Genomic DNA, 12,390 nt, shown 5'->3' on the forward strand with positions numbered 1-12,390 from the left:
GTGAAACACTTTAAAGAAGGGTGAGGCAGCACCAGAAACAGCTGAAGCATCTCAGCCTCTTACTTCTGCTTTCCTAGAGGTTTTTGCTATGGTCTGCATCATTGTGGGAGGAAAGCTGTGACCATTTTGACAGTAATACACTCCAACATCTTCAGGTTCCACACTGTTGATACTGAGAGTGAAATCTGACCCTGATCCACTGCCACTGAACCTGGAGGGGATCCCAGAGATGGATTGGGAAGCATATTTGATGAGAAGCCTTGGAGACTCATGTGATTTTTGTTGATACCAGTGTAAGTAGTCGCTAATACTCTGGCTGGCCCTGCAGGAAAGAGAGACTCTATCTCCTGGAGTCACAGACAGGGTGGCTGGAGACTGAGTCATCACAATGTCACATCTGGAGGCTGGAAAAGCAGAAAAGAATATTAGTAGGATACAACACTGAATATGAAAGTTACTACTAAAATACTTAGAAAAACAAGAGATTTTCATTGTATCATCTTTTTAAAACAGAAAGTCAAATCCCATGTGGTTCTGGCTTCTGAATAAAGCAAGAAAATTTTATATTTAAATAATATATCCACTTTATTGCAATGTCCAAGCAGTCATACCTGAAGTCCAGAAAAGCAAAAGTCCAAGGAGCTGAGAAGTGGACACCATCTTCAAATTTTCCCTGAGCTTCTGTGGATTATGACACAGAGCTGAGAAAGACCTTCTTATAAAACTCTAAGAGAAAGGATCAATAGAAGGAAGAAGTACTTATGCAAATCATACTGACTTCACAAGGTTTGTAGTAAGGTCTAGTCAGAAGAGTAGGCTCCTAGTGTCTTAGAATATTTATCCCCTTGCTGGTTACTTGAAGAGTTTTAAAATAGAATTGGCTTCTACTTACATGGTACATAATCATCATAGTCTAAGGAAGTCTCTGTAATACATTTAGTACTTTAAAATGAAGATCATTTCACATCCATGGTCTCATTCCAGGCTTATGCTGATTTCCTTTATGTTTCCTTTTTTAATTATTATTATTAGATATTTCCTTTATTTACATTTCAAATGTTATCCCCTTTCCTAGTTTCCCCTATCATCTTCCCCCTCCCACTACTCCCCATCCCACCCACTCCTGCTTCCTGGAGTAGGCATTCCCCTATACTGGGGCATAGAACATTCGTTGGACCAAGGGCCTCTCCTCTCATTGATGAGGCCTTCCTCTGCTACGTATGCAGCTAGAGCCATGGGTTCCTCCTTGTGTTTTCTTTGTTTGGTGGTAAACAAAGATAAAAACCCAAGGAGCTCTGGGTTACTGGTTAGTTCATATTGTTTTTCCTCCTAGGGGGGCTGCAAATCTCTTCAGCTTCTTGGGTACTTTCTCTAGCTCCTTCATTGAGGACCCTCTGCTCTGTCTAATGGATGACTGTGAGAATCCACTTCTGTGTCAGTCAGGCACTGGCAGAGCCTGTCAGGAGACAGCTTTATCAGGCTCCTGTCAGCAAGCTCTTATTGGCATCTGCAATAGTGTCTGGGTTTGATGGTTGTTTCTGGGTTGGATCCCCAGGTGGGGCAGTTTCTGGATGGTCATTCCTTCAGTCTCTGCTCTGAACTTTGTCTCTGTAACTCCTTCCATGGGTATTTTGTTCTTATGTTTCTTATATGGGCTGAAGCATCTTTAACCATCTGAACATTCCAAGAACCATAAAATCATGTAAAACTAAAGTGATATCACATAAATAAAATTTCATTAACAATAAGTAAGAAATTCTGAATGTCTTCTGAAGACATATTTCTCCAGAGGGGGACATAAAATCTTTATAAACATTACAATCTTCCAGAATAGAGAAGAATTTCAGAGGTTGAGATATCAAAATATTTTTTAACACTTTTCAAATAAAATCCAAATAGTGCATGTCCCATGTCTTTCCAACAAGAGTGATGAAGAGTATCACAGAACTATTTATAGAATTTTCAAACAAATTCCTTCCACAGTATGTGGTGTTCATGCTATTTAAAAGACCACAATTGTGAGAAAGCTTAGATCAAGAGAGAAATTTCTATCAGTTCCATTTAAAGAAACCACTGTTCTTGTTACTTGGGCCATATAACCATGCTAGAGCATATGTATTATATAAAAACTATGTCTGAGCTTTGGTAAAGCCTAAATAGCTGCAAAATAGACTACCAGGACGCTTGAGAAATGAGGATAGAAGTAAAGAAGAGCCCCTTTTCACTGCAGGTGGGAATGCAATAACTATGAAATCACTGTGCAGTTTTCTAAAACAGCTATAGATATCACTACTACATTACCCAGCTATGCCACTCCTGTTGGTATAACTAAAGGATTCTATAGCCTACAACAGACATAAAAGCACATGCATGTATTTTGCAGCTCAATTCACAATAACTAGGAAATGGAATCAATTTCGATGTACACCACAAGAGAAATGGATAATTGACATGTAGTACATTGGCTCAGTGGTATTAATCTAGGTATAGAGACTCATGAAATTATGAAAATTTTGGAAACTGAATGGTCCTAGAAAAATTTTAATGACTAAGTCCTTCTATTCCCTCATATATATTTGCCACATTCTTCCCACAAGTGTGCATTGTAATTTCAAATTTCAATTTGCTGTTTAACTTGGAGTATACATTGATGTAAGAAGCTAGAATGGGACTCCCACATTGGAAGGTCTTTGGGGGATTACAATAAAACACATGTGACAGGGAAAAAATAGCCAGATGCTTTGGGAAGAAAGGTTTGTGCATGACTGTGATGAGAGGTTGAGAAAGAAGATGGTTAAATATATTAAGATTATTCTACTAATACCAAAAGAAAACAATCAAGCTAGTAAATCATACTTGAAGAATCCTTGAAGATACTGGACTATCTGGTGATTAAGTTTATGCAGGCATTCAATATAAGGAGTGGATTGTACAATTATTACATTATTATTTTTTGCAAATATAATTAATTATTACATTAATTATTTTTAAAAGAAGACTATAAGGTGAAACCATAAGCATGGAATATTTAGGTGTGTGCTGCATCTGGAATTATCAAAACACAAGCACACATAAGCAAATTCAAATTAAATATCATGTGCAATATTTTCTCCTTTTCTTTCCCTTTCTTTCTTTGTTTCTTTCTTTGTTCCTTTCTTTCTTTCTTCCTTCCTTTCTTCCTTCCTTCCTTCCTTTCCTTCTTTCTTCCCTTTTCTTTACTCGTTTGTCTTTCTTTCTGATTGTCTTTTTTCTCTTTATTTTGTTCTTCCTTTTGTACTTCTTTTTTTCTTTCTTCTTCTTTCTTTCTTCCTTTCTTTCCCTTTTTCTTTTACTGAAAATTGAATTTTTCTCACATAATATATTCTGATTATGGATTCCCTTCCTTTTATTCCTCCTAGGTCTCCCTCATGACACCTTCCTTCTAGATCCACCCTCTTTCTGTATATAATTACAAAATATATACAAGCTTCTATGGAATAATAATTAATAATAGTATATAATAATGAAGTAAAATAAATATAAGAAGATAAAACAAAGACCAACATAACAGTATTGGCCAAACCAAATAAAAGGAAAGAGCCAAAGAGAAAGCACAAGAAACAGACAAACTTTCTCGCTTATTCAGGAACACCATACAAACACTGAATGGGAAGCTTGCAGGAGAGCCAGTGGCTAGCTGAAGCTTCCACATGTAAGCTTCCATAAATTCTGTCTCTGTCTTATACACATATCTATGCATATGTAAAGGGCCTGTGAATTAAAAACACAAATAAAAAATGTGAAAAATAATTAAATTTAAATTTTAAAATAATGGATAAAATTATTAAAAATGAAGAGACTGACATGATATTATAAGACAAAGGTACTCCAAACATACTTTGAGTTCGTTTTCTTTTGCCCATCTGGTGCTATATATCCAACCTACCATTAAGATAAGTTTGTTTCCTATGAAACTAAATTTTCATTTGGGAGTGGTTATCAATAGGAGACAGCCAATGATTAGGAATGGGGCATGTGTACATGTCTTTTAGCTCTAGGACCCCAATAGGGCAGACCATAGGCAGTCCCAGTGCATTATGCCTCAGTCCCTGTGATTTTATTTGATGTCAATCATGTTGATATTAGAATTTTTTTCTTGAGTTCCTCCATCATTTCTGATTCCTAGACACTTCCCATTTCCTCTTCCACGGGATAGTCTAATACCTATGGAGAAGAATTTGATGGATCCCATTTAGAGCTGAGTGTTCCAAGGTCTCTCACTCTGTAAAATGTGTGGCTTTGGGTCTCTTTATTTGATCTTATTACTGAAGAAAAGAAGACTCCCTCATGATAGGTGAGCAAAGCATTAATCTGTGAGTATAGCAAATGACATTAGGAGAAATTTTATTGGTAGTTTTCTGTTAGCATACTTGATTGCATGTTTGCTTGACTGATTTTCTGATTGATTTCATTGATAGATTGATTTAGAACATCAGCATATAATTTTACTTTAGGTTTTCAGGCTGTCTAGACTCTGGATTTTTGGCACAAAAACAGCATTAGATACAAGTTCCATCTCATAGAGTAGGCCTCCAGAAAAATAAAATATAGGTTCGTTACTCCCACATATTTTGTGCCATCATTGTACTAGCATATCTCACATACAGAAAACATTCTGGATCAAAGAGTATGAGTCTGGGGTTGGTGTTTACCTTTCTCCTTTCCTCACTGGGAAGTAACTTTATGTACCAAATACACTCACATATAGAGGAAAAGTCATCAGCTCAAAGCATCCAATGTTCAAGGCTTTGTGTAGGTGTTGTCTTTAGAAATGGGGCTTTGCTATACTTATTTTTGGATTGCAACCTATCATCTTGGCAACAATGTGGGTTGTTTGGAAGTTCCCATTGCACACCTTTGCTAAAAAACTCAATTAGATGTAACCCAATCCCAGAACAGGAAGTTTCATTTGAGAACAGAGATGATCAGCTGGGATCTGTATCCCTCATAGTTTGGTAATTTCATTTATATTGCCTTCAGATGTGTGTAAATTTTTGGAAGACTGCATTGTATCAGGTTGCTATACTACCTCTCAATGACCCTTACTTTCCTGTCTCTTCCATCTCTCCCTGTATTTCCTCCCTTATCCCCATATTCCTACCCCATTTCCACTTGAAACTCCTGTTCTATTTCCTCTCACTGAACCGATCTATAACATCTATTCTATTTCTTTTTCTTTTATAATGTTGAGAAATGTCCCATGTATTCATAATCACTTAAAAACTTTTATCATGAAGAGGTGTTAGATTTTGTCAAGAGCATTTTCTGTAGCTCATGAGATGATCACAAGGTTTTTGCTTTTAGTTTACTTATATGATCAATGACATTTATTGGTTTACATATGTTGAACCATACTTCCATCTCTGGGATGAAGCCTGCACAACCACGTTGGATAAATTTTTAGATGAACACTTAAATTCAGTTTGCAAAAAATTTATTGAGAATTTTTCCATCACTCTTCATAAGTGCAATTATTCTGTAACTTATTTGGTCTCCATGTGGCTCAGGAATAATGGTAACTGTGGCATCAGAAAATTAATCTGGGAAGGTTCCTTCTGTTTCTAATTAGTGCTGTAATTTAAGGAGTATTGAAATTAACTTCTCCTTGAAATTATGATAAGATTCGTCATTTCATCTGGCTAAGAATTATTTTTGGGGAGTGGGAGGAACAAGTTGAAAGTGTTTTAATTATTGCTTCTATTTCACTGGAAGCTATATATTTATTTAAGTTGATTATCTTGTTTTAGTTTCATTTTGATAGTTGTATGTACTGATGAAATTCATCATTGCCTTTACGTAGTCTAGTTTAGTAGAATACAGATTGTTAAAGTGTGGTCTTGTGACTCTCTGAGTTTCTTTAGTGTTTGTTTTTATGTTCCCCTTTCTTATTTCTAATTTTCTTAATTTGGATAGTCTTTCTCTAGCTTTTAGATATTTGGATAACAGTTTAACAGTTTGTCAATTTTAGTGATTTTTCTCAAAGATCCAAACCTTTGTTCCATTAATCCTTTTAGTTTATGTTTGCTGGCTTTATTTTTTTTTTTTATTTTATTCACTTCAGCCATTAATATGATTATTTCTTGGCATCTCCTCCTTTGGGATATAGTTTCTTCATTATGTTCTAGAGTGTTCAGGTGTGCTGTTAAGTTATTTGTATGAGAGCTCTCATTATTTTTTTTATGTTGACATTGCTATGAACTTGCTTCTTAGAATGTACTTCATTCTGTCTTGTATGTTTCAGTATGTTGTGTATTCATTTTTCAGTCAATTCGAGAAAGTCTTTAATTTCTTTCTTGACCCATTTTCACTCAATACTGAATTGCTTAGTTTCTATGAATTTGTAAAAATTTTATTGTTTCTTGTGTTGTTGATATCCAGTTCAAATAAGTGCTAGAAAGTTTTGCAGGGAGCTATTTCAAATGCATTTTATATGTTGGGATTTTCTTTGTGTTCAAGTAGGTCATCAGTTTTGGAGAACGTTCCGTGAGGGGCCAGAGGAACACATACTCACATACTTGCATATATGTTTGTGCGGGTGAAAAGTTTTGTAAATATCTGTTAGGTTCACTTGCTTTTGAATATCTGTTAGCTCCAGTATTTATCTGTTAAGTTATCGTCTGGATGATCTATCAGCTGGTAAAAGTGAGATATTGAAGTCTCAGACTTTAAGGGCATGAGGGTAATATGTGATTTAATCTATAGTAGTGTTTCTTTTATGAACTTGGATGCCTTTGCGATTGGTATATAGATGTTTAGAATTTCAATATCCTCATGAAGGATTTTTCTTTTGATGAGTATGAACTACCCTTCCCTATCTCTTTTAGTTAGTTTTGGTTGCAGTCTATTTTAACAGATATTAAATTATCTATACCATATTGCTCCTTGGTGCATTTTCTTGGAACAAATTTTTCAAATATTTTACCCTGAGGTGATGTCTATTTTTAATGTTAAGTTGTATTTCTTGGATGGCAGAAGGATGGATCCTATTTTCTAATCTAGTATGTTACCTGTGATTGATATTGATAGCTATCAGTGAGCAATGTTTCATAATTACTCATATTTTATTTTTGTTGCTTCTGTGGTGGTCGTGGAAGTGGAGGTCATGGTATGTGTATGTGTGTTTCCCTTCTTTTGGTTTTACTAGCCTGGGACTGTTTATTCCTTTCATTTTTGTGGGTATAGTTATCCTCTTTAGGTTGAAATTTTCCTGTTAGTACCTTCTGTATGTCTGGATATATAGATAAATAAAGTATATATTTTGTTTTGTGATAGATTATCCCATTTTCTCCATATACTGTAATTGAAATTTTACTGAGTATAGGATTCTGTGCTGACATTTGTGGCATTGTTAAGTCTATAGAATATCAGTCCCGGCTCTTCTGGCTTTCAGAGTCTCCACTGATTTGTAAGGTACTACTTTAAGAGGTCTTCCTTTATATGTTAGTGTTTTACTCTTGAATCTTTCTATATCCTATATTCTGTGTGTTTAGTGCTTTAATTTTTATGTACCATGAGTAACTTCTTTTCTCATCTAATCTATTTTGTGTTACATATGATTCTTGTGCCTTCATAGGCACCTCCTTCTTTAGATTAGGGAAGGTGTTCTTTTTTTCCTTACAATTTTCTTGAAAATATGTACTTTACCTGAATTTCTTCTCCTTCCTCTATTCATGTTATTTCCAGATTTTTCTTTCCATAGTTTTCCAGATTTTGTGGATTCTTTCTCTATAATTTTTTTGTATTTAAAACGTCTTTGACTTGTCAACTTCTTGTATCACGCTTTAAATACTGTAGATTCTTCTATTCCTCTCTTGCATTTTGATGGTGAGTCTTGTCTCTCAGGTTCAAGTTCCCAACTTTTTTTCATTCTAAAATTTCCTCACTTTGACATTTCTTCATTGTTTCTGTTTCTAATTTGACAACTGGGAGCTTCCAGAGACTAAGCTACCAACCAACCAAAGAGCATACACAGACCTCAGCTTGTGCAACAGAGATGGGGATGAGATGGGTGATTGGATTTGGAGGAATAGAGAGAGAAGTAGTTCTTCAGTTAATCTACCTGCTTCCCCATCCTCCTTTTTTCTTGGTGTTCACATTACTTAGCTCATGATAAAGAGTCTCAATATGTCTTTAAAAGACAAACAAACAAACAAACAAAACAAAAACAAAAACAAAAAACATTTGACTAAATGATACTGTACCACATGTGTAAATTTATGTGTCTCGGCATCTCTAGGGGCAAAAATGAAGCAAAGATTGAACAAAAAGCCATCTAGTGACCTATTTATATAAAAAGACCTTGGGATCCATCCCAAGAGCAGACAGCAAATCCTATCACTATTACTGATTCCATGTTGTACTTGCAGACAGTAACCTAGCATGGCTGTCCTGTGAGAGGCTCTACCAGCAACTGACTGAGACAGATGCAGATACTTAGAGCCACCAATTGGACTGATGTCCTGAACCCCTGTGGCTGAGTAAAGGGAAGGATTGAAGAAGTTGAAGGTGGCAACCCCAGAGGAAGATCAGCATATCAACTAACCTGGACACCTGGGAGCTCCCAGAGACTAAGCCACCAACCAACCAAAGAGCATACACAGGCTGTTAATCTATGTGCCAGAGGACTGCTTTGTGTGACCTCAGTGGGAGAGGATGTGCCTATTCCTACAGAGATGTGCTTCATGGAAGGAGAATGGGAAGAGTGAGGTAGGGGAGTGGATGTGTGGAAGTGGTGGTGGAAGCACCCTCTAAGTGATAAAGGGTAAAGGAGATAGTCTGAAGAACTCTTGGACAAGAGACTGGGAAGGGGGACAACATTTGGAATTTAAATAAAAAACAATTCATAATAAATAAAATAAAAAATAAATTTATATAAAAACTTTACAAGCTGTATGCATGGAATTATAAAACCAGTTATTGAAATATCACATCATATAACATAGCTTTGGGAAGTTGTTATTATCTAATATAAAAATGGCTCAACAGTCAAGAGAATTTGCTACTCTTTCAGAGACTCTAAGTGTGGTTCTCAGCACACATGTAAAGAGTTCATAATCAACTGAACTGCCAACATCAGGAGATGGAATCCAACACCATGTTCTGGCATTTGTAAATACTTTTAAATACAAAGCATGTATTCACATAGACACACAAGCATGTACACAAATATAATAGATCTTTAAAAAGTATATTATATGTAACTAATAGCAAACAAATATTTTTATGTGTCCATCATTCACTGTTATCAGAAAAATGCAATTTAAAATGACTACCATCAAGGATTATCACACATGTTGATGGAGATTTGGGGAAAGAGGAGCTCTTATTCACAGCAGGTTGGAGAGCAACCTAGTACAGTCAATATGGAAAAAAATGTGAATATTTAACTATGAAAAGAATAACTCCATTATGACTCAGTCACAGTATTCTTGGACATGTACTAAAAGGTCTCTATACCTTGTCTCTTAGATATTTGCACACCTATGCTTATTGTTTGCCTACTCATGAAAGTTAAGAAATGCAACTAGCATAGATATCCCTAAACATGAGTGAATAAAGTAAAACATAGCACATACACACCACAGGGATGTATTCCATTGTAAAGAAAAAATAATATCATGGAATTCCATGGAAAATGGATATCTATGGAAACTATAATGTAAAATGAGGTTATGCAAAATCAGACAAAAATAAAAGTTTGCTTTAATATTCAGATGCTATTTTTAAAGTATATATGCAGGCATTCACATACACTAAAACACGCACAAATACACTCACACATATACACTCACTCATATAATACATATTTTATAAAAGGTATATGTTTTTAAATGTTAATAATAAGACTCTGGACTTTTTATTTTTAGGATTTTTCAGATTCAATTATACTATTTTTATTAGTTCATTGATAATTTCCTTCAACCTCTCTACCAACAACTTTCAGATAAACACTCATCTCCAACCTTCCCTAAATAAATACACACACACACACACACACACACACTGAAATAATCCATTCATTTTTTTCAATTAACTAATTTTAACTGTCTTTTTATGTACAATATTGATGCAGATTCCCTTTCTAGGAGACATTTGTTCTTCAGTTGAAACTCTACACATTACTGCACTTGGATGTATTTGATTTAAGATTATTCCTTATTCCAGCTATACACTGCCCCCGTGGATTGCAGCATTCTTGCTCTTTCAACTCACTATGCAGACCTCTGTGTATCTGTGTCTATTTTCCTTATGGACTACTTGATCAAATGAGCTCTTTCAACTCACTATGCAGACATCTCTGTATCTGTGTCTATTTTCACCAGATCTTTTCCTACCCAGGTCAGGATACCTTGGTTTCTGAGTAGGTTCACAGAGCAAGTGATTGTCAGTCAAACCAGGACAGCTACTGTCAGGTCTGAAATCCTGGTGATAAGGTAAAGAGAGTTCAGATGCAGGCAAGCTTCTCATGTTCCCTTACTGCCAAATACTTTTATAAACTGAAGACTTATAATATGCCATCAGTCTGAGAAAAACTCTACATCAGATGGAGATACCACAAGAAGGAGGTGGGGCAACAAAATCTCACATTTCTGCTTCATTATGTGGTTTATTCTCTGATCGGTATCCACGTGGGAGGCAGACTGTTTACTTGTTGGCAGGAGCAAGTTGAAGCATCTTCAAACTGGAGGCTGCTGATGGCAAAGGTGAAATTTGTATGTCTCTGATCCACTGTCACTAAAACTAGGAGAGACCAAGAAAGGGTCAGAGAAGCATAAATGGTGTGGAAAATTAGAGCCTGTTTTTCTTTGTTTATTTTTGTTTTGTTTTGTTTTGTTTTGAGTCCTGGTTCCCATGTCACATTATGATGTTGCAGTAAACCTCTCCATCCCAAATCAGCCCCAGCAATGGAAACAAGACTCAATTCATATGAATACATGCTGTGTACCTAGATTGGGCAGATCTACCACTAAACTACCATCTTGTCCATCTATGAGACACCTTAGAACTTGCAGTTTCTCCAGGCCATGTGCTTCTGCTCCACTTTTCTTCTTCTTCCTCCTCCTCTGCATCCTCTCCCTCTTCCTTCTCCTCACCTTCCACTCCATCTTCCCTTTTATCTGCTCAATCATCAGCTCTTCTTTATTTTACAAATTAAGGTGGGAAGCAGGTTTACAGGAAATCACCTGAGTGCTGACTCATTCCTTGGTCACAACCTCTCACAGGAGAATGGAATTAACATAAAATCTAATTAGCCCCAGGGCTATCCACAACATTTCCTCCTGTCTGTCCAATTAAAAGACTATTTTATCTCAGATATAACTGAACATAACTATTATTATTTTGTAATTTATAAAGTATAAGAGACCTAACACCTAGTCCATCATCTTTATTAATTAAATAAAAACCTCTGCCATCTATCCTTACTTAAAAGACTACAGTTCGGTATCTGGCTATGCCTTGGTTTTAGATTGAATGCCATCTGAAAACCATCCTCTCAAATCTGTTCCTCTCGAAGTGAAAAGCCTAGGTTTACTAGGAGACTATGTAGTTTTTCAATCCCATCAGAAATCCATGAATGACTGATATTAATTGAAAATATTAGGTAGCCTAACACAGCTTCCAAAACTTAGATAATTTATCGAGACTGCTGGTCACTTGGACAATCCCTTCAATTGTTAGGAGGATCAGTCTTCGGCCTACTGGCCAGGGTCATCTGACAGACTTACAGAAACAGGAATATTAAGGACTAGCCTACTCTTGTCTCAGCAGAATCAAGCTGCCCTAACCTATAATTGTGTCCTTTCTTTGGACAGTATTATGTCTGTAGGTAAAGTGAGGAAATTCTTGCCTACTGGCTGTTTCACCACCACTGAGAGTAACTCAAAGATGCTCATTTTCTTCTTTGAATACAAGACAGGGAAAGCTGTCAGGAGCAGACTAGTCTCAACAACACGTGAATAAATATCAAACGTCATATTCTGTGGACTTCTGACATTTTTGTAAACCAACTATCTATGTGAAGTAATCTGGACTATTGCCTACTCTCAGCCATTTCTGATTAAAATAACTGAAAACATCCTAACAATAAATTCAGAGCCATGAATTTCCTATTTGACCCTTAACTCACAGGTTTAAACATCTTAGATCTGTTCATCATAACAGCATTTGAAGGACTGGGTCTAAGCCTTGTACTTCAAATTTTTTAGTATCAAAAACAACCTATAATTATGACCCTCAGCACCAAAGCTTAGGAAACTTGGATGACAAATCTTCATAATTTCTTCAAGCAGATTATGGGCATTGAGATATTTTTGAAGGGAGGGGAAAGGGTAGGGAAATGGGGGAGTTAGT

At 35.9% G+C, this 12,390-nt stretch overlaps 1 gene segment (V, D, J or C) and 1 further gene; one reads left to right on the top strand and one right to left on the bottom strand.

Annotated features, from left to right (window-relative positions):
• The window catches only part of Igk (immunoglobulin kappa chain complex), a 3,171,119-nt gene that overhangs the window by 2,344,682 nt on the left and 814,047 nt on the right, over window positions 1–12,390 (top strand).
• Igkv5-39 (immunoglobulin kappa variable 5-39) lies at window positions 107–660 on the bottom strand. The segment is given in 2 exon segments: window positions 107–404; window positions 612–660. Coding segments are annotated over 2 exon segments (347 nt in total).

This window comes from Mus musculus, chromosome 6 (assembly GCF_000001635.26).
Source record: "Mus musculus strain C57BL/6J chromosome 6, GRCm38.p6 C57BL/6J".
NCBI lineage: Eukaryota > Metazoa > Chordata > Mammalia > Rodentia > Muridae > Mus > Mus musculus.